This window comes from Amborella trichopoda, chromosome 12 (assembly GCF_054954075.1).
Source record: "Amborella trichopoda isolate Santa Cruz 75 chromosome 12, AtrichopodaSantaCruz75HAP2 v2.0, whole genome shotgun sequence".
Lineage (NCBI taxonomy): Eukaryota > Viridiplantae > Streptophyta > Magnoliopsida > Amborellales > Amborellaceae > Amborella > Amborella trichopoda.
In genome coordinates, this window is record NC_142347.1 from 41103691 (window position 1) to 41130833 (window position 27143).

A 27143-nucleotide genomic window follows, 5' to 3' on the forward strand; every position below is an offset into this window, starting at 1 on the left:
GTTTCAGTCTCCGAAATCTGAAGAGAGAGAGAAACAAGTGTAGAGAGAGAAAGTGTCTTTCAAGCTCCTAGTTTTCATCTCTGGTTTTGCAGGAAACTTCAACGTGGCTCCTTCAAGCGCAGGAGTCTCTTCACCCTCTCTCTCTAGAAGGAGAAATACGCAATCATCGATTAAGGAATCTCCTTTTGAATCTGGTTCAACAAGGATCGTTTATCGGTTACCCCTTGATCTTCCATTTTGGCAGCAAACCTGGTTTCTCATTCTTCTCTTTTTAATGGCTCTCTCTCTCTTTGCCCTAGCGCTTTTCCTGTTGCTAGGGCTTGATCTCGAAGAGGGGTCGCCTTTCCCTGCTTCTGCGGCGCAAGAAGGTGTTGAGGTATTTGAATTCCTTTTTGTTTCTGTGAATTCTGGAGAAGGGGTTTTGATTCGTTCTTGTGTTAATTGTTGGGTTTAGCATTTTCTTAAGGTTTTTTCTTTTGTGTTTTTGGTGGTCGAGGTCTGCTTTGTTATGTGATGATAGTTTGTTTTTGCCTTTTGAATTTGAAACTAGCTAAGTTTTTGCTTAGGTTTAAAAGGTAGTCTGATTTGGTGATTCTCATGGATTTCTCATCTATTTCTTGTCATGGTTAACCTTGACAGTCGTCAATATATGAAATCCCTTAGCATGCAAAGTTATGGCCGGATTTGTATGAGATCCAAGTGATTGTCGTGGGTTCATTTTGGCAATTGACGAAAACATACAAAGTTTTCAAGGTGTTATTCTCGGTGTTATTGACTTTAAAATCACTTCTTCTGGTAATTAAAGGTTTTCTAGGTTTGGTAATGGAGTTACCCTCCTATTTAATTGTCTGATTACATTGGGCTCCACCGACCAGTGATGAGTTGGTTTTTTCTTTTCAGTGCTCTTTCGTTTGAATTGTGACTTTTTCATGGTTTATTTTTCTTATGTGATTGTTCTTTATGAAATGCCACAGATAACTTATGGAACAGTTTTGAAGCTGGCGCACGAGAAGACAAAATTCCGCCTTCATTCTCATGATGTTCCGTATGGGTCTGGAAGTGGGCAGCAGTCTGTTACTGGTTTTCCTAACGTTGATGACTCAAATAGTTACTGGGTAGGTAGTTACTGCTCTGTTTTGTTGGTGTTTGTATTTTTTCTGCATGCGATATTTTGTTTTGTTGAACAATTGGCTATCTATGGCATGTAATTGGTAGCTTGAAATTGTTTAATGCATCGTCTTCACTGTAGTTGATCTATGAATGGTTGCATGATTCAATAAGAAAAGTTTTCATGGTTTATAAATTATTTAAATTTCATTTTTTTATGATAATTAGCTTTTCACTTATGATGGGCATGTAGACGGTATACCTAGTCAAACCCCAAGGCACATACAAGCACAAAACATAAAACGTTTGGGAGAAAACATATTAAACAGCAAACAAAGTCTTAAAGGATAATCTGGTAAGAGGGAGTAAATCGACTTTAGTCTCAATCTCTCTTTGACTTCCAGATCAACTATGCCAAGAACGTGGCATCGATAATTTTCTGCCAAATGACATTGCCAAAATGTGCATTTGCATTGTTTAAATTGCATTTGTCATGTGCAGTGAGTAAAAAAATGGACCGCCTAGTGCCTAGGAGGCCGCGAATGCAGGCCATAAGACCTGGGTGTGGCCAAACTAGGCGGGTGGCCAAGGAGGTCTCCTAGGCGGTCTAGAAGGCCTAGGCGCCATCAACTAGGTGGGCGGCCAAGCGGGCGGTAGGCCGACCGGTGGGGGCTGCCGCGCTGCGCCCCATCCAGGGGTGGAAAAAAATATTTTTTTAGGGTTTTTTTGCAATTTTTTTGAAAAAAAATGCTTTTAAAGGTGGTTTTTATGTTCATTTGAAACCTAAGCCCACAAGAATCCATTTTAGTGAGAGAAACTTCAAAAAAACTAGATTTTGTGATTTTCAGATTTTGTGATTTTCATTGAATTGAAGTGTTTCCCAAAGTTACGGGAAATGGATCCAAATATCACCCATCAATATTAGATTTAGTTCTGAAGTTTTTTTTAGCCCTATTAGAGGGTGTTTTTGAATATTTTCGCACCAGAAAACATCTCATAGGGAGTTCGAGCAATCAAAGTAAGTGCAGAACTTTATTTTTTATTTTGAGATGTCTTCTTCCGTATCTAGTCGAAGTGGAGATCCGGGTTGGAAATATTGATATAACCCGAATCCGAATGACAAAAATTGCATAAGCTGCAATTATTGTGAAAAGGTGCAAAAAGGGACATAAACCGGTTTAAGAAACATTTTGCCGGTATTCAGGGGAATGTTGCCCCTTGTAAAAATGTTCCTGAAGCTATTAGAGAGGATTATATGAGTTTAGTAAAACTCAAACAGGAACAAAATCCTTGTCATTCGGATAGGTCTATTTCTAGTTTTGCTAGAAGAAGTGATCCGGGTTGGAAGTAGGGTCATAACCTGAAACCAAACGATAAAAATTGTATAAGGTGTAATTTTTGTAAATGAGCCTTGTTCTATAGAAATATCTTGTTCAGGTTCTTCTAGAAGTGGTGATCCGGGTTGGAAGTATGGTTATAACCCGAATCAGAATGATAAAAATCGTAGTAAATATAATTATTGTGGAAAGGATACTAATGGGGGTATTTATTGGTTAAAAAAACACTTTGCTAGCATTAAGGGGGGTTTTGCCCTTTGTAAAAATGTTCTTGAGGCTACTAGGAAGAAAATTATACAATATTTGACTTTAGAGAAGCACAAAAAGATCGAAAAGGGTAGAGCAGCCAAGACTCCTAGGGCTTCATCCTCATAGAGTAAGATGGAGATAGAAGAAGAGGAGGAAGAGGTAAATTCAGAAGAAACAGAGGAAGACGAGCATTATGTTGAAGAGGTAGATGACTCTAATCATGATGGCCTCGAATTTGATGCACATGATGAGGCTTACCCTACTCCTTCTGATGATGATGATGACTGAAGAATGAAGAGTTGAAGATGCTTGACTCTTGGTTTTGATTGTTGAGTGTTGACTATTGAGTCCTAGACTGTATATTTTTTTTTTTACTTAATGGTTTCTACTATCTAACTTCTGTGTGTATCAGTGTATGCTTGTATGGTTTTAGCATGGTATGAAAATATGGATTATGGACTATCAAAATTCTCCTCATTCATAGAAATATCAAATATGATTACTGATAGAATATCAAAATTCTAAAATTTGTGATAAGAATATCAAAATTCTCCTCATTTATGGTTAGAATATCAAAATTCTAACATTTTTCTTTCTATTGGGCAGCCCAGGTTCTGGGCGCCCGCCTAGGCATTGGGCGGCCTAGACCCCCCACGGCTGCCTAGGTGCCGCCTAGCGCTTTTTGAAACACTAGTCATGTGCTAGCCCTGAAAATCTGCTTAGCTTTATTATTAAATTATAATTTTCTAATCGGTATAATATCTAGGTGACACTTGCAATCTTGCCATGGTCACTCGCAATCATACAAAACAAAAGTGTGGCCTTCCACAATGCATGAAAAGTTGGAAACAAAATCCGATAGAAAGACTGAAGCTTCCTTGAGTTGGGCATTACTGAGACATACGTGAACACAATGAGTTGTTTTACCCATTTCAAAGATTGCATCGCATTGGTTATTCACAAAAGATATCTGCGAATGTTGTCTGAGGTCATTGTTTAAAAACTTGTTGAACCTTCCTAGGCCTCACCTGAGACGGCTTGGTTAAGGACCCTGGTAAATCCTGATCCAGTGCATCAAGCCTCACCTGAGTCATACTTTTTTGGCCCTTCTTTGTTATTTTTGCAGGCTCAGCTGAGTCGTGTTGAAAATTGACTAAGTCGAACTGGCTGGCTCAGGTTGGTACTTGCCCAAGTCTGTGCCTGGATCTGTGTTTTGAGACATCGTGGGTCGAATCTGTTTGTATAGGAAGGTTTGTGCAATGGTTTCTTTTGAGAGAAGGAAATGGTGACTAAATGCTTTATCATGGATGTAGATGGGTTATTAGGAAGGTCAAGGATTGCAAAGTAAGGTCGCATTGCTAGAAGTGGTCCTGATTCCTCTTAGTGAGCATAGGGGAGTGTTCTCCTGTAGTTCCAATGACAAGGGGAGGTCTTGGTGGCAAGCGGGGATAGTTTTGGGACTCCCTAGCACTCCCCCTCCCCCGCCCCCCAATTCCTGAAACCCCTAAAAGAACTAAAAAAGGTTAATGGTTGCATTTGAATGATTGATAGCAGAAAATCCAAATTGGCAATATGACCACTGTCTCCATAAAATTTCCTCTAGGGCTTCATAATGGAAACGTTGTTAATGCACTTCTTGAGAATGAAAGGGACTTTTAGGCTTGTAGCTTGGGGTCATTTGGTGCTTTCCTTGAATTAGATTATCTTCTTTGAGGATGTTGCCACTAGGCCTTAACTGTAGCCTAGTGGAGGGAGAGAAATGGTCACATTTTTAGAAATATCAGCAAGCAAATGTGAGTGGTGGAGTACGTTAAGAGGGGAATGGACTATTAGACAATGAGAGAAATGGTTGCATTTTTAGAAATATCAGCAAACAAATCTGAGTGGTGGAGTACATTAAGAGGGGAATGGACTATTAGACAATGTTCACATAGACAAAATTATAAGATTCAATGTCTAATACAGATTTAAAGTTTCTAGTATTCGGGATATCGTCCTTGCATAAGAGCCGATCAAAGATGGAGGGTCCTTGCATAAGAGCAGATCAAAGATGTTTCATGGTAAGGCATTTGGTGTAGGAATGACATAGTAAAAGTTAGGCGTTATTTTTCCATGTGCAAAGCGCGGTGAGAACAATGTTGAGGGCCTCAGACATGCTTTGCTTTGAGCCACTGTTTTGGTCTTAGATTCAGTCTCCATCACAAGTTGTATTATGTCTTTAATTATGTGAACTACTAAGTATCCATCATTACTATAAGAAGGCCTTGTAAAAGGCTTCATGGGGAAGGGGAAGGGGAAGGGGAAGGGGAAGGGGAAGGGAAAGGGATGGGAGCCTTAAGCATTTGAAAGATTGGAGATGTCCTGAGTAAATTGGTTCCTATGGCTGTTTTTTTTTTAAAATAATTATTGTCCTATGACTTCAAATTAGACACTTGTTTCTCTTGGATAGAATTAATGTGACCCCTTTCAGGGCTTGATAAACGTTTTGTTTGTAGCACTATTCCATATTCCTTTTAATATTATTGAAAATGATGAGATTATCTAATGACTATTGAAAATGATGAGATTATCTAATGACTATTGAAAATGATGAGATTATCTAATGACAGCAATACCCAAAAGTTTATCAATATGAGATTATCTCATTTCATAATAACTTCGGCAGAGATATTGACAAACTGAAAAATCAAAAGAAACTTTGACAGAGATTAACAATTCGATATAGGCAAAAACTAACAATTTGATATAGGCAAAAACATTTTCTGGCGGTACAACAAAGCCCACAGAAATTTAGTAATTCAAAGGAGATTACTGACCTTGCAATTTAACCTTGTCAATGATTTCATGATCTCATGTTTAAACAATATTTTCAAACTCGCTCAGCCTCGAAACTTGGGCCCTGGCCTGGCTGAGTTACTCAGGGGAGTTAGAGTTGACTCACCTGAATCAATGCTAAGCCACCCAAAAGGCTAACGAAAACCCAAAAAATAGGAAACATCCTAAAGACCTGGTAAAATTTAGAAATAAACAGTCAAAACAACGAAAAAGGAGAAACATGAAAATTATATAAAAGATAAACAAAAAAACGAAATATAAGAAACATGGAAAATTGGTTGTAGAACGGTTCCTCAGAAATGAGTATTAATAGAAAAATCATCATAAATAAGAAAACATAAAAAGTATATACAAAATTAATTATAAATGAATGATATTGACTTGAAATAAATTAAATATATGAATTTACATTTCAAAAATGATAATTTCCTGGAATATTGAGGCCGATCCCCAATCTTCATGCTTAGTGTGAATTCATCCCATCAATCCTTATCAAAGCTTCCTTAGATAATCCCAATCAAAACTTCTATGGATCTAGGTGATCTGATCTCTTGAAACTTTTGCATGAGTAGTACATTTGAAACTAAGATCTGTCTAAACTAATTTTTTTGTCTTTTCTTGTAAAGCACACATGCTTATGCTTGCTAGAAGATCACATAAATGTTCTTCGAGAACAAATTTCATCAAAGATCGGCCATCTATTCTGACGAAATCACAACTTTTTGGAATTTGCAAAACTTGGCCGCTTTTTTGATCTCTCAAATCCAACAAACTTGATGGTTTTTACCCAATTTTGGGTTATCTGATAGAAATATATACGTAAACAAGTCCATTGGAGAAATTTGGGTTCAAATGAGGTTTTTTGTAAAAATGGAATTTTTTTTTATTTGCCTCCAAGTTTTGGGCTCAGCACCATGAGATCAAGTAATAGCTGGAGTCAAGGTTGGACTCGCCAAGTTAGAAAACAATGTGGTTCAAATGGTAGAACAATGGGGACTTAGGAAGAAGAAGTCTGGCTTGGAAAAGGAAGACCTACTCCTATTACAGTCAGGAGTTCAGTAGTTGTTTGGGATAGGGTTACACAAAGAAGATAGTTAACATTTTGTTGTCTAACATTTTGCATGTTCCGTACTCTGAAGTTTCTTCCAAGTCTTCTGTGGTAGTGTTAGTGTTTTATACTTCATAAAGAAATTGAATCCAAATTATTTTTTAGGTAACAATCATGTAGAATGTACTTCTTCATTGTTATCCTGGAATTTTTCTTCCTATTACTAGTCGCCCTTGAAATTGGAATGTGGCAATACGCTATCAAATATTACATGCTTGATTTGAAATTCTTTTTTTATTTTTAATTTTTTTTAATTTTTAACACCTAGCAATAGGGTGGTGTTGCATTTTATGTGGCGGCACCAGAGTTTTAAGAAATTTTGGGTCAGATCGAAATCGCTTGATTCGACTTAAGAATCGTTGGGACTGGCCCGATTGCCTTAATATCGGGAACCTAGCGGTTCAAGAATGAACCAACCGCTTCTTTGGTAGAACCGGTTGGTTCTGTCAGGGAATTGGGGCATTAGGCCCGACGAGACTGCCCAGTTCCCTTTTTTATTGTTTTTATTTATTTTCAATTATTTATTTTTTAATTGAAAGAAGGATGGTAGAGTGGCCCACCCCTCTCCATGCAATTAGGCAGCCTCAAAACCCATGTATGCTTGGGCTGCCTACCACTCGTGACCCTCTTTTATTGCCTTGCACAGACAGACACACACACACAACCCCCCGCACTTCAACCAAAAAAAAAAGAAAGAAGGAATCTACAAAAGTGCCTGAGGTGGGACTAATAAAAGCAAGGGTTTTCCCACATTGGGGATGTTTGAAGGTGGAAAACCCATGCCTTTTAATTTAATCAAAGCAAAAGGAAAAATTAAGTTATGAGGGGGCACATTTATCAACTACTTAAAAAATAAAGGAAAGACTAATTTATTTTGCTTCATTTTAACCAGCTACTTATGGACAAGTAAAGATCAAGTTAAAATGAAACAAAAGTAAAATTAGAGCAATTAACAGAGTAATGTAGCAAATAAGGGGAGTTCCACAAAAAAAAGATGGGAAAGAATCAGAAAAAAAAGAAAAGAAAAGAAAAGGCTTTGATCCTTAGACCTATGCAACATCATTAAAAATTTCATGGCATATCAAGTAATGATCCAACTTAAGAAGATAAAAAGCCCAGAAAAAATGAAAAGTCATTCCATAAATACCATATGATTCATGAAAGCGGACCCATAAGAGTAAACATCAAAGACCCATCTCAAAACCATGAGTTTTCCTCTCATCACATCAAGAACAATATCAGTTTAATAAAAAATTAGACCTAGCAGAGCAAATGGCAGATACCAACCTCAAAATATAAATGAATTTAATGGTCAACAAACACTGAGACATAAAACAGGTTCTTAGTAAAGAAAAAAAGACCTAGAAGAGCAAATGACATGTACCAACCTCAAAATCTAAATGAATGTAATGGTCAACAAACACTGAGGTATGAAACTGGTTGTTAGTATTTATGTATTTTAAGTAAAATAATGAATCCATAGTGCAATATTCCTTTTTTTTTGGGGAACATAAAAAACTAGACTTTAAGAAATTTTAATGATCTTTTGAAATTTTTTTAGGCGGTATTATAAAGGTGAGTACCTTAAACTTTCCCTTAACCCATCCCAAGCCCGGGCAAAGGAGGTGGGTTTCATTAAGTAGGTAGCCATCGTAAAACTTTGCCACAACTTATCATGAATCCTGAACCTATGTTGTATGCTCATTACTGAGGGTGTGGCCCTTGATAGAGAATAATGGAGGAACAAGATTCACGTTGCCGACCCCAAATAATTGGGGTAAGGCTTAAATGATGATGATGATGAAGAAATTATTTTGGGCCGGATTCGCTCGAGCTGGCCGATCCACTGATCCGTATTTGTCGATTCATCAATCCTGACCAGTTTCCCGAACAACCAATTTTCCCAGTCGAGCCTGGTTTTGAAATATTGGGTGGTGCTATGCTTTAATTTATATGTTTTAATCTGCATTGCATGAAATTTATATGCTTGGATTTTCTGCCATACTTGCATGCCAAAATCAAATAATTGATTAATGCACTTGGACATATTAACCTATGATGGATTGGCAACTTTTGACTCTTTTTTGTTTTTTTTATGCTTTTTCTTTTCAGATATTGGATAATAGTAAACAAGCAATAATTTGCAGACATGTCTATTGTGAGGCTTATCTTTGTAATCTGGATAGGTTTGGGGATCAGATGATTTAATTTAAATTATCCTAGAATTTGGATTATGAAAGTTTTTTTAATTTAATATTGAATGTCACCCTTAAAAGACCATATTATTCTTCAGCTATTCTTTTGCTGTATCTTGTGCAGTACTGGGGCCGAAACTCTTACATTTGAAGCTTTCATTGAGTTTATATCAGTCATTGAATTGTTCATGTATATTTCTTTGCTTATGTTTATATCATGCATGTTTTTGACTTTGCATGCCACTCTTTGGCTTTCTTTCCCTACACTAATGAATAAATTAATAGTTTGGCCTTAATGGACATTAAAATTCTGCAGATTGTTAAACCTGAACCAGATACATCAGCTAAGCAAGGAGACCCTATAAAAAGTGGAACTATCATCAGGTTGCAGCACATGAAAACTCAGAAATGGTTGCATAGTCACTTGCATCGATCCCCAATATCTGGAAATATGGAGGTTAGTAGATTTTTACAATGTGGACTTGTATGTTGGTCTCTATGAGTTGCTGAGTTGTGATGTCTATCTTCCCTGATGATGCTATATGGCTTCGTACATAAATTCTTCCAATTATGAAGCTATATTGCAAATTATACTGTACTTGTTTTTGTTCTATACTTCTATAGATATGCAAGTTTTGAACGGTTCATTCCTTTTCAGAATTATTTCTATATTTCCTTGAACTATAATGGGGTAATTATTTTTTTGAAGAAAATGAACTGTAACATGGTGTATTGACCTTTCTAATGAAAGAATTAAACTTTTCTCATGTTGGCTTGGGTTTACTGAAGCCATTCTAATTAAAAAGAAAATGGAGTGTATCCTATGACAGTGATATCTAAATACATGCTCATTTCACTCCAAATTTGTGGGGATAACCTGACACAATAGATAGCGGGTTTGAGGTCACTGGTCAAATCCACTACCATGCTATATGTTAATTGATTTTGTGGCTACAAAGTTTTGTAGCATGCATTGGATATGTTCACTTGTAGTAAACACATCCAAACCTTATCTTCTCATACTTGTCAGTGTTTTTCTGGGCTCATTTTTTCTGAATTTGCATACTTAGTTTGGCCATTAGGTGAGGGATCAGTTTGGTCGTCAAACGATTGTGGCATTGTAAGTGTAACATAGCATGTCTGAATTGGCACATTTTGCATACTAGTATATCTCAAGGATTATATTTTCTCAAATTAACTTACCTCTGAAGTCAGTCTGATCTGAGGGAAACCTAATGCTATAGTTCTGATTTGGCATTTTGAAGGTTTTTGGAGCCAGGTTTTAGGGAAATTCCCTATTCGAAGTTTGCATTTTGGTGACAAATCCTAAAAGATTTAAATGATGCAGCATTAGAGCCTCTTCTAATTAGTAACTGATGGTGTGCTTCTTCCTGACCCAGTGATCAGTTTCCAATTGACTATCATCAAATTGAATATTTGCATTGTTTCTCTTATGGTAGGTTAGTTAATTCAAGTATCATGATCCTGTTATGTGGATGATAATCATTATATCATGAGATCTCCATTTAACGGTCCTTGCAGTTTCTGATTGGATTAGGAGTCAAGGATCAAGATACTAAAAATTATGTTCTTCACTTGTTTTGTATCAAATTGACCTATGGTTGTAAGTGACAAAGTGGAGTTTCTAAATCAATTTTGATGTGTGGATAATGCTATTTGTCCAGCATCTGGTTAAATTGCATTGATTGCAGCTCTGTTTCTTGCTTTAGGGATTTAGATTTTAGGACCTAGTCATTCTTGGAGATAATATTGATGCCATTTAAATAACCTGGAATCTTGTTTCGATGACTGAATGAGATATACTGAGTTAAGTTATAATAAGAGACATGTTAATTAAGGAAAGTGGTGCTCCTGAAAATGAGGTAGATCTTTGTGATTGGAGCCCATGTACGCATATGGTGAACCCTATGGAGAGCCCATTGGAGAAGTTTGGGGTTTATCCCACATTCCGTTTCTAATGACATGGTCCAGATGAATAACTAATTGGGCTTGTACTCCCTCCATACACGTTCAAATAAATAAGCTGACGTCTTATATCTGTTGTTCCTGCTGCTTCTGGTTGCGATGGCTCCAATGATGATGTTTTAAAACTCTATGTCATGTGAATAAAGTTCTTACTTGCACTTCGTGAACCTCGTGGGCACTCACATAGGTATAGTTCGTTGTTCTCTTTATCTTGAAATTACATTGTTTTTTTTTGACAAGGTTACACATAGGAATGGAACTTGAGACATTAGACTATGAAAACCTAGCCTTCACTGTCTCGACACACGCCTATTTCGACTTGAAATTACATTGTTTCTATTTAGGAGTTTAGTTATGCTTCATGATAACACTTGTGTTCACCGTTGCAGGTTAGTTGCTTTGGAGGACCTGGGGAATCTGATACTGGTGACTATTGGAGGTAATACTAGTATTCCTCTAATTACAACTCTCTCTCTCTCAAACAATTGTTTCATGCGGGCTGAACCGGGTTTCTACAATATGCGGTCCAGAGGTAGAAAACATCCATCTGATGTAAATAGGTGGTCCATCTAAAGACAATTGTAACTAACGGTCCAAATGTTTTCTTAATATAATTATTATTTCTAGTTTTCATTTTTTTTTCATATTCATGATCTCCATGTTAAAGATTATATATTCTCTAAAAATTAGGTTTAAAATATATATATATTGCCAAGTCCATATTTCTACAATATGTGGGCTGGCCGCATGCTAACCGCGTCCCCCCTCTCTCTTTGATGGCTGTGCTTCTTATATAGGGTTGAAATTGAGGGGAGTGGGAAGACTTGGAGACAGGATCAAAGGATAAGACTGAAGCACGTGGATACAGGTGGCTACTTGCACAGTCACGATAAGAAGTACACTCGAATAGCTGGTGGTCAACAAGAGGTGAGAATGGAATAAGCAAATACCCAGTTTGGCAGTTGTAACTTTCCCTGCTTATTTTGGGAATCCATTTTCCTGGTGATTTATTTTTCTTTTTTGGGTGGCAACTCTTTTCAGGTGTGTGGCGTCAAAGAAAAACGTCCCGACAATGTTTGGTTGGCTGCTGAGGGTGTTTACCTTCCTATTTCAGGAAACAGTAGTTAACTTTTGTGGTGGCTCTCTCCATTATATTTGTAACTCAGTTCAGGTAGGGTGTCTCCAGGTATAACATCTTAGTGTGGTCAGAGAATGATCCATTTTTACATGATATCATCCTTCTGTATGACCCATTATGGGTGGGGTAATTGTCACAGTTTTGGTAACATGCTCTCTCTCTCTCTCACGCGTGCACACACGCGTGTATCTTACCATGCATGCAAACTTGTGTTGAAAGTTGAAGCACACTTGCAAGTTAATAGCCCTTAATGACTCCCATTCTTCATTGTACTCTCATCTTAAGGGTGTTTCAGGATATTTTTATGTTGGGAGAGTACAGGCTCTACCTCAACTATTGTAAGATCAAGTGCTTTTTTATTGTAGATAGAGGAGTTGTTTCTTGGTTCACTTGCAGCAGCAGATCTAGGTTCCATTTTGAGAGAGGGAGAGAGAGTTGCATAGGAGTTTAGGTGAAAGGGGAAAAGAGGGGAGATTGAGAGATAAAGCTCACGGTTCTTTAATGGAGGGGTTTTTTGATGGAGGAAAAGGGTTTAATGGATTTACGCGCTCACTTCCTATGCTATTAATTTCCCATTCATTTCTCTTGTACTATTCTCTCTCCAAAAAAAACTAAATACAAGGATGGAGATAGGAGATGATCGTGGGATATGGCAGTTCTTGTGCCATTGTTGTTTGTAGACAGTAACCTTGTGGAAGATACTAGGTGTAGAACTAGTGCAGTGGTGGTGGGTTCATTCTCTCCACCATCAAATGATATTTTTTGGCTTGGTTGATTGGGCAAAAAGGGCATGGGGTCTCTTATCAGTCTGAAGTTCGATAGTTGGGAGACAACAAAGTGTTATTTTTTCTTAAATTTGTGGATGAAGTTAATTTTGCCCTCTCTCTAGATTCACTAGGATCCACGGTAAACTTTTGTCTCTAGATGCTTGGCGGCCCTCAATCCATGGCTTGTTTGCTGAAAAGGAATGTGTCTGGGTACGGTTTTGGGGTATCTCACTACATGCATGGAAACTTGCTATCTTCCAGAAACTGACTAATGTGTGTGGGGTACTGTGAGGTTGATTGGAATTTGTTGAAGGTGGCTCCAATGGATTTTGTTTGTGTCAAGGTGTTGCGTGTGGTGAAGAATCCCTTTTCTTTTAGGATTCACCTGATGATTGGCACAAATATTTTTTTGATCGTCTCTGTGATAGAAGAAAAATGCCCAACCCCTGAAAAGATAACCCCAACCCGTAGCTTATGCGATGAGGGGTGGACGGTGGTTGATCATAAAAAGAAAAAGGAGGCGATCAATGGTGATGGCCCGTCTATTCAGAACCAGAGTCAGTACCAGGTTCCACGGTTGAGGAGCACACGTGGAGTTTTTTTAGAAACCAAGTGTTTGAAATTAAAAAAGAGATGGATACCGGTAGGCCGCTGTCTTAGCAATTTTTTTGAATATCTCTATTCATCTCCTATCTTGGTGGAAGGAAAGCAATCCTCTACATGTGCATTTGTTCTCGAGGGTCCACTGAAGTTGTTGAGGGTTGAAAGAGGGTTGCAAGAAGGAGATAGCTTGGCAATGGTGGAAATAGGCTGGGAGCAGCCGATCGGGATGCTCCCTCAGCCCTGCTCCTCCACTTTGTTAGTGTTGGGGAATTTGTAGGCTTGGAGATGATGACTGATGGAGTAGGGGACTCTTCTGTGACCCTTGTTGTTGGAAGCCCGATCCTAGTATCTGAAGATCCACAAGAGGTCCTTATTCCATCTGTTGGTTTGGTTGATGATAGTGCTGAGGATGATCTTTTGTCATCCTTAATTGATGATTGCAGGCTCTCCTTTGAAGCCCCTCTTGCTAAGGAGAGAATGAAGTTGGTGAAGGAGGCCAAACTGGAGGCAGGGAAAACTTAGCCATCGATGCCTGTCAAGAATGTCTGTACGAAAAAGGAGAACCGTGCTGTAAGGTTCTCAACACATCTAGCTGCTAGGGGCCCAAGGACCATGCTTGTGCAAGGAATCAGAATTCAAGAGGACCATGTGAAAGAATTTAACAGCCAGTTTTCAAGCGACAACCAAGATGAATTTCCTCCTCATGTTGCTGGTGATGACTCTGGTCCCTTTGAGGAAGGGCCATGTTCTACTTCTCACTCTTAATGATAGTTCTTTCATGGAATGTTAGAGGTTTGGGAGAAACCAGACGAAAAAGTGATATTAAACTGTTAGTAAGGAAATATAAACCTGATATTGTAATCTTGCAAGAAACTAAATCTGATGTTCCAAATTTTGCTTTGATTAAGGATATTTGGGGTCATGGGGCAGTTAAATTTGAGAGTGTGGATGCTATAGGGGCCTCAGGTGAGCTCTGGAGTTTATGGGATTTCCTCTCTTTTCATTGTTTGAGTGTGGAGAGAAGGGATATGTTTGTGACTATCTTTTTACAGGGGCCGACTTTTGGTAATTCTTGGGGTATTGTTAACGTTTATAGCCCTGTGATACTTTCGCTCAAAGAAGCCTTTCTTAATGATCTTGGTGATGTCTGGCTTGCTTATGATGTGTTAATTTGTTTTGGTGGTGACTTTAACTTCATTCGTTGGCCAGATGAGGCCTTGTTGAATATTGCTATTCGATGCGATTGTTTAATTCCTTTATTGAGTGACATCGGCTCTATGATTTGCCCCTCGCAGGGTCTAAATTTTATTTGGTCTATTAACAATGCTAATTGTCTAGTTATGTCCAAGCTTGATCGTTTTTTGATGACTGAGAATTGGGTGAAAGCTTTTCCTCTGGCAACAGTCAAAGCATTGCTGGGACTTTCATCTGATGACATTCCGCTATTACTTAATACTATCTTAAGTAATTATGGGAGAAAGCCTTTTAGATTGGAGTTGGCTTGGTTGGATGAAATGGGTGTTGCCGATTTGATCAAATTCACTTGGGAGAATTCTATTAGCTTTAGGTCAATGGATTTCTAGCTTCATAAAAAGCTTCTCAATGTTAAAAATAAATTGTGAAGTTGGAGATCTGAGAACTGCTACTCAATCAAAACTAAAATTGACAATATCTTGGATGACTTACAGAGATGGGATCAGGACATTCAACAAATGAGCTTTATATATGAGGCTGCTGTTGGGTTGAGAAACAAGTTGTTGTCGTCTTTGGATGCCTTTAATAGAGCTGAGGAGATCTACTGGAAACAGAGGTCCAGGGTAAAATGGTTAAAAGAAGGTGACTGTAATACCAAGTTTTTTCATGCTATTGCTAGTGCACGTAAGAGACATAATGACTTGTTTGGTCTCCTGGTCTCGGTTGTGGCTGAAGATGATAATACAGCTTGGGAAAACAATGTCTTGGCTCACTTCCATAAAGCTTTCTCTTTTGAAATCCCCTTCAAGCCTAATCTGAACAGACTGGCCTTTCTTACTATCCCTTCTTCTATTGCTGACAGTTTGGAAAAAGAGGTTTCGACGGATGAGTTTAAGCTAGCAGTGTTCAAACTCCTTGGAGATAAGGCCCCAGGACCAGATGGCTTCTCCTTGGCATTCTTTAAGAGATTTTGGCCGGTGGTTAAACTAGAGTTATTGAAGATGGTGAGGGAGTTTATGACAACTGGGGAGTTTCTTAAAAGGGTAAATGCCACTTTTATTGCTTTAACTCTAAAAATGTTTGTTATATCTACTTTATCAGATATTAGACCTATCAGCCTTCTCACTAGTCTTTATAAAATTGTAGCTAAAATCCTTCTTGAAAGGCTGAAAACAGTTTTCCCTATGCTCATCTCGGATACACAGTTGGCCTTTATTCAAAGTAGGTTGATTTCAGACAGTGTTTTAATTGCTCAAGAGTGTATCCACTCTAGATTGATAAGCAAAGAACCGGGGGTATTGATGAAACTGGATTTGGAGAAAGCCTATGACAAAGTGGAATAATGCATATTCTTAAAGATTATGAAACAAATGGGTTTTGGACATAGATGGAGAAGCTGGATCTTTGGTTGTCTTTCAACGACGTACTTTTATGTTCTCATTAATGGAAGCCTAAAAGGCTTCTTTAGGGCATCTAGGGGTTTAAGACAGGGCGACCCTTTTTCACCCTTTCTATTTATTTTGTATGCTGAATGTTTTAGTAAAAATGATATGTAAAATTGTGGAGAGGGTATTTTCAGGCTTTAATGTATCTCATAATAATCTCCGAAATTTCCCACCTTCAATATGTTAATGATACATTGCTCTTTTGTGATGCTAGTAGAGAACAAGTTGATAGTATTGAGAGGTTTTTTATCTGCTATGAGGTGTTAATGGGGTTAAAAGTTAATTTAGGAAAACGACTATGATTGGGGTTAATTGTGACGAGGATATGGTTAGAGACCTTGCTTTGAGGTTTGGATGTAGTGGAAAAATTCCCCTTTAAGTACTTGGGTTTGCCCATATCAGATGGAAACATACCGGTTGCTGCTTGGGACAGTGTCATTCAAAGGGTATAATTAAAGCTGGAGTTGTAGAAGCCTAAGTACCTATCCTTGGGAGGTCGAGTTACTTTATTCAACTATTGTTTAACAAACCTTCCAATATATCAAATGTTTTTGTTGCGTATGCCGAGGGCTGTGACAAAACGTATCGAATGTATGATGCGCAATTTTTTACGGGGCTTTTTCGGTGATGAGAGGAAATATCACCTCATTCAGTGGGATAAGGTTTGCACACCAAAGAGAGAAGGTGGTTTAGGGGTGAGGAGAATGAAGTGTTGCTTTGTAAGTAGTGGTGGTGAAGGCTTACATGCAAAGAACAACTATGGTGCAAAGTACTCTTATCAAAGTACGGAGTCGATAATTTTGGTATGTGGATTTGCAGAAGAGAGGGTAGGAAAAGTACGTCTCCTTTATGGAGAGATATTTTTGCCCGAAGATAGATAGTTGATCGCAACACTCGATGGTTGGTGGGTGCGGGTACAATGGTTTTGTTATGGCATCACAAATGGTTGGGAGATGAGCCTTTGAAATATGTTTTTCCCCTTTTGTATGAAAATGGTCAACTTGCCGTAGGCAACGGTAGCAGATGTGATGGAGTTTAGAAGCGATAAGATTAGCTGGAATATCATTTTTCCTTATGATAGAATTCATAGTCATATCTACCTTCTGTTTGTTAATATGTTACGAGAATTTGAGCTTACTTTTATTACGCAACATAATGAGGATGAAGTGGTGTGGGAGATTGAAAATGATGGCCAATTTTTGGTTAAGTCTGTCTATAATCTTCTGTTCTTTGATAGGGTTCGTTGGACTCTGCCAAAGATTTCGCAGATATGAAGATGGTCTATTCCACATACAGTTCAAGTATTCATTTGGTTAGCTGCCCAAGACAAAATTTTAACTGTTGATAACTTGATTAAGAGAGGAAAGATTATCACTAATGTGCGTCTCATGTGCAAGGTAGATGGCGAGAGTGGGCCACACTTGTTTATTCATTGCTTGTTTATATCCAGAATTTAGTGGTGGTGTTTTTAGTTGTTGGGCTTTAACCTAACCCTACCACAATTTGTCTTAGACTTGATAACCCAACTTGATGTGCCTCTACCGAAGATTGAGAATTCTATTTAGAAGATTCTTTAAGGTGTTATTTTGTAGGAAGTATGGTTGGAGAGAAACAGAAGAACGTTTGAAGGAAGAGTTTGTAGCTTTGACATAGTGTTAAATAAAATCAAACTTTTCCTATGGTCATGGTTGTCGGTGACTGAGGACGGCTGGGGCATGTCAAGGTTGATGCCATGATTAACCTTTTCAACCTCTTTTTTTTGGATGTGCCAAAGATCAGACCATGCCTCAGATGGAAATTACCAGATCGAGGAGTGCTAAAATTAAACTTTGATGGAAGCTTGTTGGGTAGCCTAGGCTCAACAGGTTTTGGAGGAGCTATCCGAGATTGCCAAGGTCAGGTTATTCTTGCTTTTGTTGGGCCGTGTGGAGTTACCACGGCTAACCGGATTGAAATGCTCGTGATTCTTCATGGTCTGAAATTATTACTGGCAAGAAATTATGTGGGAGGTATCATCATAGAAGGAGACTCGATGAATGTGGTTAAATGGTGTAAAAAAGAGCAATGTGTGCTCTGGAAATTCAAGTGGATCGGGATTCAAATCTTTGAGCTTCTATCCTCTCTGACCTGCTCCTTGCAACATGTATATGGGGGGGCCAGTGATTTGGCTTATTCTTTAGCTAAAAAAGGTACCTATCTTGCTACTTTTGTTTCCTCTGCTGATATCGCTGCAATCTTGTAATTCCGCTTATTATCAACAAATATTGAATTTTGTCATAAAAAGCCTAACACTATGGGATATTTTAGAATTATTTTACAATAATCAATAATACTACTTAAAATGTTATTTGAAACGGTATTTTGGGACAATGCAATTTATCTAGTTAATTTTATAATGCTTGAAATTTTACCGTGGACTACGTTCCAGCCCTGTCTACACATTGCCTGTCGCCTCCTTGTGCACAGGCCACCCTCAGTGGGTTGTCCCCCTCAGCTGCGGGGGCCATTATTTGTAAATTTTGTGCCCTTTAATGCAAAGTTTTAATATATTTTTTTAAGAGAAATTATGCGTTAAAATTCAAAATTTATTTGAAATAAACAATTTAAAAAATGTAAAGATTTTATAAGGAGCTAACTTGTAAAGTACTAACCCTGGCAATGGGCAGCATGAGCCCAGCCCTGGTCCCTGTAGGGCTAGCTGTAGCCTTGCCTGGATCGCGCTGATGAAGCCCTAGCCAAATTATGTGAGAAAAACACTGTTTGAGAAAAAGGAAAGAAAATTGTCAATTGGCAGCTCTATCAGGTTGGCTTTTATTTGACTATTTTATTGTCGGGTTTTTATTTAACAACTTGAAATTTTCAGATTGGCCGTTGAAATTTATTTCCTTGTGAAAGTTTTAAAAGACACAAATTGTTGAATTTATAAAGGAAAAAGTTTATATAAGGTTGCAACCTTAAAATGTAGAATTTTAGATGCACCTAAAAAATCCATATAAAAAGGTTGCTTTAATTTTTTTTTTTTTTTTTTTTGACAAATGTTACGACTTTTTATTGATAATTAAGAAAAAAAAATTACATCATCGAAAATAACAAGAGAAAGGAGCGAAACACCACCCTTTGCCAGTGTATAAGCCAACCCATTTGCCTCACGGTAAACATGAGAGAAAGAGACAACTAATGCGTTGGTCCAATCCATCACTTGCAACCAAAGATATCTTAATTCCCAAGGGACTCTTTGCTCCTTCTTACACCATTTAATCACATTTAAATAATCTCTTTCAATCAAAGCATTCTAACTCAGGTTACGATAAGTGAAGATTAGAATCCCTCCCAATAAAGCACTCAATTCAGCGATGTTGGCAGTCTTCACACTTAAAGGACCAACATAAGAAAAAAGGACATTACTCAAACTATCTCGAAGCACTCAACAAATACCAGCTGGTCTAGGACTACCAAGAGAACTGCCATCAATAAATAAAGAGGTGTGGTCCCGATTCCCCATCACTCTTACAAAGAAGACAAACATTGGGCAAAATTTTCCCTTTTAATAAGATTATCAATAGTTAGTTCAAAGCTGCCAGACAAATAAAGAAATGAACCTTAAGAGGGATGGGCCACTTCCATACCTGTACTACCGGAGGATATGACCATCTCAATTAACAAGACTTAATTGAGAACCTTTCATCACCCTCAATCTCCCAAACTACTTCATCCTTAGCATTTGACAAAATATAAACAGATCCAGTAATTCCATCAAAGAACACCATTGGCAAAAAACCGCACTGTTTAAACGAGAATACGGCAATGGTATATTCCAAGAAATTTGAATTCCCCTCTTCTCAACTGCCTCACATACCAACAAATTAGGATTAACAACAATAGCAAATAAATCAGGGAACAATAATTCCCCAATCCATTTGTGGTGCCAAAAAGCCACTCGTCCACCACCTCCAATGTTCCATCTAAAATAACCCGAAATCATCTGTTTGCAAGAGAAGATATCCCTCCATACAGACGATATACCGTTGCCCCTCCCACCCCCAAGCCAAAGATCGAATCTGTCCATCCCATATTGGCGTAGAGAACTTTGCACCAAAGCCGATCTTTAAGATGAAAGTTGCGCCACCACCATTTACATAATAAAGCCTGGTTAACCAATATGATACTCCTAATACCCAAACCACCCTCACGTTTAGGGGTACAGACTCTATCACGCCTTAAACGATGGAATTTCCTTTGTTCAGCATTGGAACCCCACAAAAAATTCCGTATCATACGATCAATTTTTTGTGCAACAGAGACATGCATATTGATTAAAGACATTGGGTACACTGGAAGATTGAATAAACAAGATTGCAACAACGTCACCCGACCACCCAAAGAGAGGTACTTATGCTTCTAAAGATCTAATTTCATTTGAATTCTTTCAAGCACTATGTTCAAATTGCAATGATAAGTCTCGTATCAGAGATAGGGAGACCCAGATAGGAGATAGGGAAAGAGCCAATCTTACAGCCCAAGACCTCTGTCAACTCACCATCAAATTTTCATCACAATTGATACCAATCACAGAAGATTTATGAAAATTTACTTTAAGGCCGAGCGTAACTTCACAAATTTCCAAGAATATAGCAATATTAAAGACTTGGCATGGCTCAGCATCACAAAAAATCAAAGTATCATTAGCATATTACAAATGTGAAATAATCAGGTCAGAATTTGAGATTTTAAAACTGCAAAATGATCCAATCCCTCCACTCTGTTCAATATCAGGTTGAAACACTCTGCATAAACTGTAAATAAAAAAGTGGACAAGGGATCGCTCTTGCGTAATCCTCTAGACGCATTGAAAACGCTAATAGGAAGAGGATCAAAAAGTGTGCAGAAGAGAGACAACCAAATATTCAACTTCGCTATCTATCACCAAAACCCATTTCTTTCAAGATTTCAAGAAGAATACCTCATTCAACCCGATCATAAGGCTTATCCATATCCAACTTAAGTAAAATACCTGGTCTTTTACTTAAAACACGAGAATGAATACATTCTTTGGCAATAAGTACACTATCAGTAATTTGACGGTCTTGGATGAAAGCTGATTGGGTGCTAGAGATAAGAAACGGAAGTACCTCTTTCAATCTATCAGCAAGAATTTTAGCAATAATCTTATAAAAGCTAGTCAGCAAACTAATAGGTCTAATGTCAGAAAGACCAGAAATTATCACTTTTTTTGGGATCAAGGCCAAAAAAGTAGAATTTACCCCTTTGAAGATATGACCTCTCCTCATGAAGCTCTTCACAAACTCCAAGAGTTCATCTTTCATTACATCCCAAAATTTTTGAAAGAAAGCTAAAGGGAAACCATTTGGACCAGGCGCTTTATCCCCTGGCATGGCAAACACTGCCTTATGTACTTCTTCACAGGACACCTCTCTTTTCAACAAGTCTCCACTGACAAAACTTTACAGGGGGCTCTCTTCAATGAGGGGGTGAGCTTCATTCACCTCAGAAGAGAAAGCCTTTTTAAAATGATTAATAACTGCTGCTTCCATCTCGTGATCATTGTCAAGATCAATCCTAGAGATCGACAAACCAGAGAGATCATTTTGACACCTTCTCGCAAAGGCAATGGCATGAAAGAACTTTGTATTAAAATCCCCTTCTTTTAACCATTTCATTCTAAACGCCGCTTCCAATAAACCTCCTTTGACCTACGCAAATCCTCCAATTCTTTCACTTTAGCACATTGATCCAAAACTTGTTGCTCAGAGAGTACCCCTGACATTTGCGTGTTATGATCCAAGAATTTAATATCAGATAATACCCCCATCAATCTTAGCCCTGATAACAAACTTATTCACATTCTTCCAATCAATTAATTTCTGCTTAATGCTCAAGAGTTTTTTATGTAACTAGAAATCTATGGTGCCACCGCCACCGTGTTGACCCAAGTCATTTTGATCAACTCAAACACCTCCCTTTCTTTCAGCCAAGCTATATCAAACCTAAAAGGTTTCGGTCCTCCTCGAATCACCCCAGTATTCAAAAGAATTAGGCAGTGATCCGAGGATAGTCTAGGTAGAGCCTTAACTGTAGCTAAGGAAAACACCTCCAACCACTCCGTCGAGAGCAAAAATCTGTCTAATTTGGACATAGACAGAAAAACAACACTATTATTGGACCAAGTAAACTTATTGCCGACAATAGGGGGTCAAAAAAAGAATTAGATTCAATAAAATCATTGAACAATCTCATAGAGTAAGTAATATGAGAATCGACAAGACACTGATCAGAAGTGGGGGATTTGTGCTTTATAGTGATGCTTCACATAAAGGTTTGGGCTGTGTATTAATGCAATAGGGGAAAGTAGTGGCATATGCATCCAGACAGTTGAAAGAATATGAGAAAAAATATCCAATTCATGATTTGGAGCTAGCTGCAATAGTATTCGCTTTGAAAATATGGAGGCATTATCTATATGGTGAGCAACTCGTAATATACACGGATCATAAGAGTTTGAAATACCTTTTCTCTCAGAAGGATTTAAATATGCGGCAGATAAGATGGATGGATTTCTTAAAAAATTATGATTGTACAATCCATTATCATTCAGGAAAAGCTAACGTTGTGGCCGACGCTCTAAGTAGAAAATCTACGGGAGTCTTAGCTCATCTAATGATCCAAGAAATGCGATTGTTAGAGGAAATAGTGGATTGACATCCAACTCTGTCCATTAATGGTGTGGTAAGTATGATTGCCAACATTAAGGCGGAACCCCAATTAATTCAACAGGTTCGATTGGCACAAAAGAAAGACCCTCAGCTTATAACAATTATAGAAGAGGTGAAGCAAGGAAAGAGAGATGAATTCTCTATATGTAGTGAGGATTTGCTAAGATTCAAAGGTCGGGTTTGTGTCCCGAAGGATGAGAGTGTAAAGAAAGCTATCTTAGAAGAAGCACATCATTCTCGTTATACGATACATCCCGAAAGTATTAAAATGTATCAGGACCATAAGAAAACTTTTTGGTGGAATAATATGAAAAAAGAGGTAGCACTATTTGTGTCTACATGCCTAACATGCCAGCAAGTAAAAGCTGAACATCAAAGGCCCACTGGGTTGTTGCAGCCTTTACCGGTGCCAGAATGGAAATGGGAGCACATCTCTATGGATTTTGTCTCTGGCTTGCCTAGAACAAATTCAGGACATGATAGCATTTGGGTCATTGTGGACCGGTTAACCAAAGCTGCCCACTTTCTACCGATTCGCACGACGTACACTTTGGATCGACTGGCTCAGCTATACATTAAGGAAATAGTGCGGTTGCATGGAGTTCCTGTCAGTATTGTATCGGACAGGGATACTCGGTTTACTTCTAAATTTTGGGCTAGACTACAGTCAGCCATGGGGACGAGACTCGCCTTTAGTACTGCCTTTCACCCCCCAAACTGATGGACAATCGGAGAGGACCATCCAAACCTTGGAAGATATGTTGAGGGCCTGTGTTATTGACCTTACAGGAAGCTGGGATGACCATTTACCCCTGATTGAGTTTGCTTATAATAATAGCTTCCAAGCTAGTATTCAAATGGCACCATATGAAGCCCTGTATGGAAGAAAATGCAGGTCACCCATATGTTGGGACGAGGTTGGTGAAAGAAAGCTTTTGGGGCCAGAAATTGTCCAGATAACCACAGATAAAATAGCATTAATTCGTAAAAGGCTCAGGACAGCTCAGTGTCGACAAAAGAGTTATGCCGATAACCGAAGGAGAGATCTTGAATTTGAGGAAGGTGATCGAGTTTTCCGAAAAATCTCACCAATAAAGGGCATTATGAGATTCGGCAGAAAGGAAAGTTGAGCCCACGTTACATCGGACCATTTGAAATCCTGGAAAGAATCGGAGGTGTCGCTTATAGACTTGCCTTACCACCCGAATTGGTAAATATCCATAATGTCTTTCATGTATCTTCACTACGAAAATATCAGCCCGACCCGTCCCATATCTTAAAATATGAACCTTTACCGATCAGGAAGGACCTATCCTTCATTGAGTAGCCAATTTTGATACTGGATAGAAGGGTGCAAGTGTTGTGTAACAAGGAGATTCCTTTAGTCCGTGTATTATGGCAGTACCATTCAAGAGAAGAGTCGACTTGGGAACGAGAAGACGAAATCAGAGAAAAATACCCCTATCTTTTTCAGTAATCAGGTACACAAATTTAGAGGACTAAATTTCTTTAAGGAGGGAAGAACGTAACAATCCTAAAATTTCAAAAAAAAAAAAAAAGAAAAAGAAAAAAGGAGAAAATATGCTTTTAAATAGGTGATGTTCTGTTTGAATATGATGGTCCTTGAGGACCATCACTATTTTCAAAAGATTTGCCTTTGCCTTTACTTTTTTTCTTTTGCCTGCTTTTGCCTCCTGCTGCTTGCAGCTGGCAACGTTCTTTAGCGGACGTGGTTTTCGTACGATAAAAGTCTGCTTTTAACGCGACACCTGAGGTATGAGGTAGAGCGTAATAAAACAATATAATAATACGTTATAAGAATTTAAATAGGGGATGTGAGCACTCCCACCCTAAAACAAAATTTTGAGATCTCTCTCTCTGGTCGAAACACAGTGAACTTCTCTCTCGAACCGAATCTTTTTATCGGAAGCTCCCTCTCAAATAATTGTGGGTAAGTGACATCGTCTTTCTGAAAAATAGTCTATTTTTAATAAATAGTGATATTTCCGTCTAAGATCTTTATTTTATCAGTTTTGTGTGTAAGTGACCTCATTGTCTCGAAAAATAATCCATTCTTTTTAAAAATGAAATGAAATAATTATTTCTGCTTATTATCATGAATTTTAGGCGTGATAAATTTTATGCGCACGTGACGTCATTATCTTGAAAAATAATCTTTTTAATAAAAATTGTGATATTTTATCTATGTTAGAAATTTTGAATGCTGTAAATTAGAAAAATAAATTTATTTATTTTTCTTGTCTATTGTTAGAAATAAATGTGATATTTCTGCTTTTAGTAAAATTGTGATATTTCTTTCTACTGTTTTGAATATTTAGACATTGTAAAATTCATGTGCAAATGACTGCCTTATTATTTAAAAATTGACATTTTTGCAATTGATTATAGTATTGTTGTGAAATGTTTATTTGTGAATTGATATTCCATAAATTGTGATAATTCGGTATTCTTGAATTTTTATAAGAGTTTTTCTATACATATTAAATTGGCAATTATGCTAGAATGCCTTTACAAACTGCCACCTTTCTAAATTTGAGCCCAAAATATTTGATTGGTTATTTTTGAAATATTATAGAGAGTGACTGTTATTAATGGTGTAAGTGAAATTCATATTAATGGTTTCAGTGATATGTTGAGTACATGATATTGCTGCTTTCGAATGTTTAAAGAGATTTAGAAATAATTTAAGTATGCAAGTGGACTCATCCGGTTCGCCGGTGAGGTATAAGTGGACCTATCTGGGACGCCGGTAGGGATTAAGTGGACTCATCCGGTACGTCGGTGAGGTATAAGTGGACCTGCAGGGATTAAGTGGACCTATCTGGGACGCCGATAGGGATTAAGTGGACCCATCAGGACGCTGATGGGGTATATAGGTGACCTACTTGGGACGCCAGTAGGGTATTTTGTGAAATCCTTTGAATTATGTACTGCCGTTAAAGGTGTTATAAGCATTTCAATTACTCGGATTATACTTAATTATGCATTTATTGAAAGTGAAACTGTTGATGCATTTCTTTTAATAGATCTCATTTTGGAAAATATTGATATCTTTCAATCATGATTATTTTTAGGATTATGATGATCACTTACTGAGTAGCCAAACTCATCAAACTATGGTAAACATTTTTTTCAGGATAACTACGGATTCATTTTGAGTGCTAGTCAAGATCAACCTTGGAAGATACTGTTGTTGTGCTAGCTTTCTTTATTTACTATGTAAGACCTCGCCACTGTAAATTTGTCCTATCAATAGATGTATATTTGTTTTGTCCGTCACATCTCAGGAATAATAGTATTGTAAATTCATGGGGTGTGACAAATATGGTATCAGAGCAATAGGTTTAAGATCCTTAGGAAATTTAAAAAGAATGTACTTAAAATCGCATTTATTGTGTGTACAGACCGGGATAAAGTCAGGATCCAGAATAGCTGAAGCCAATATGGAAGGAATTCACAAAGCTTGTGAAAATATGGTTGCTCTAATGCAACATCAGATGGAAAACAACAATCCACCCAGGCAGTCAGTTACAGGAAATGGTGGGAGCAATATCGAACAATTTAAAAAATTAAACCCACCTTCTTTTAAGGGTGCTGTAAACCGACTGGAAGTCGAGGGATGGATTATGCAACTGGAAAAAATATTCGAGGTTATGGAATGACCTGATGATAGGAAGGTGGCCTTGGTAATTTTTATGTTAGAAGGTGAGGCACAACACTGGTGGCGAATGGCAAAAGGAGTATTGGTCAAAGAAAATAAAACCTTGACTTGGGAAGTATTTCTAGAGGCATTTAATGAAAAATATTTCCCAGATTTTATTCGAGAGCAAAAAGAAATGGAATTTCTAGAATTAATCCAAGGAAATAAGACAGTAGCAAAGTACGAGGCCAAGTTTACTGGGCCAAGTTTACTGAATTGGCTAGGTTTGTACCACATATGATTAATAATGAGGCAAGAAAGGTGAAGAAATTTGAAAGGGGTCTCAAGCCAGCTATTAGAAGTAGAATATCAGTCTTGAAATTAAGAACTTATGCTGAAATAGTGGATCGTGCCCAAATTGTCGAAAAAGATTTTGAAGATTACCAAAAGACGAAAAATCAGAATAGTCATGTTAGACCTACATCATCTAATCGACAACAGTTTGAAAGGCCAAACAAGAAGCCAAGGCCCTCGCCATTTCAAAACCCAATAGAACCATGTAGAAAATGTGGGAAAAATCATGGATCAAGCCCTTTTTATTGGAATACCGGAGCCTGTTTTAAATGTGGAAAATTGGGACACCAGATTAAACAATGTCCTAGCTTACAGACACAACAGCTTCCAAAGCAGGGAGAGATAGCTCCGAAGCCTCAGATGAAGGGAAGAGTATTTGCGATTACCAAGCAAGACGCTCAGGCCTCAAAATCAGTGATCCAAGGTACGCTTA

At 37.9% G+C, this 27143-nt stretch overlaps 2 protein-coding genes and 1 long non-coding RNA gene across 3 annotated transcripts; all 3 read left to right on the forward strand.

Moving 5' to 3' along the window:
• Positions 1-12344, forward strand: SDF2 (stromal cell-derived factor 2-like protein precursor). Its single transcript, XM_006857114.4, has 6 exons — positions 1-376; positions 975-1115; positions 9148-9288; positions 11207-11256; positions 11615-11744; positions 11859-12344. The coding sequence occupies exons 1-6, from the start codon at positions 275-277 to the stop codon at positions 11943-11945; spliced, it is 651 nt and encodes a 216-aa protein (XP_006857176.1). The 5' UTR covers positions 1-274; the 3' UTR covers positions 11946-12344.
• A 1745-nt stretch (positions 12345-14089) lies between these two features.
• LOC105421652 (uncharacterized) lies at positions 14090-15862 on the forward strand. Its single transcript, XM_011629771.1, has 2 exons — positions 14090-14829; positions 14950-15862. Exons 1-2 carry the CDS (start codon positions 14090-14092, stop codon positions 15860-15862), a joined length of 1653 nt encoding a protein of 550 aa, XP_011628073.1.
• Positions 15863-25852: 9990 nt separating this feature from the next.
• Positions 25853-26492, forward strand: LOC148779593 (uncharacterized). Its single transcript, XR_016045863.1, has 2 exons — positions 25853-25935; positions 26121-26492. It is a non-coding gene; the product is annotated as an uncharacterized LOC148779593 (long non-coding RNA).
• The last annotated feature ends 651 nt before the right edge of the window (positions 26493-27143 follow it).

Bases quoted from the DNA above. Each gene is read 5' to 3' on its own strand.
- LOC105421652 (XM_011629771.1), top strand. From the start codon at position 14,090: ATGATAGTTCTTTCATGGAATGTTAGAGGTTTGGGAGAAACCAGACGA. The intron at 14,830-14,949 runs GTTGGATGAAAT...TAAATTGTGAAG, and splicing joins TTTAGATTGGAGTTGGCTTG to TTGGAGATCTGAGAACTGCT.
- SDF2 (XM_006857114.4), top strand. From the start codon at position 275: ATGGCTCTCTCTCTCTTTGCCCTAGCGCTTTTCCTGTTGCTAGGGCTT. The intron at 9,289-11,206 runs GTTAGTAGATTT...TCACCGTTGCAG, and splicing joins CAATATCTGGAAATATGGAG to GTTAGTTGCTTTGGAGGACC. The intron at 11,257-11,614 runs GTAATACTAGTA...CTTCTTATATAG, and splicing joins GATACTGGTGACTATTGGAG to GGTTGAAATTGAGGGGAGTG.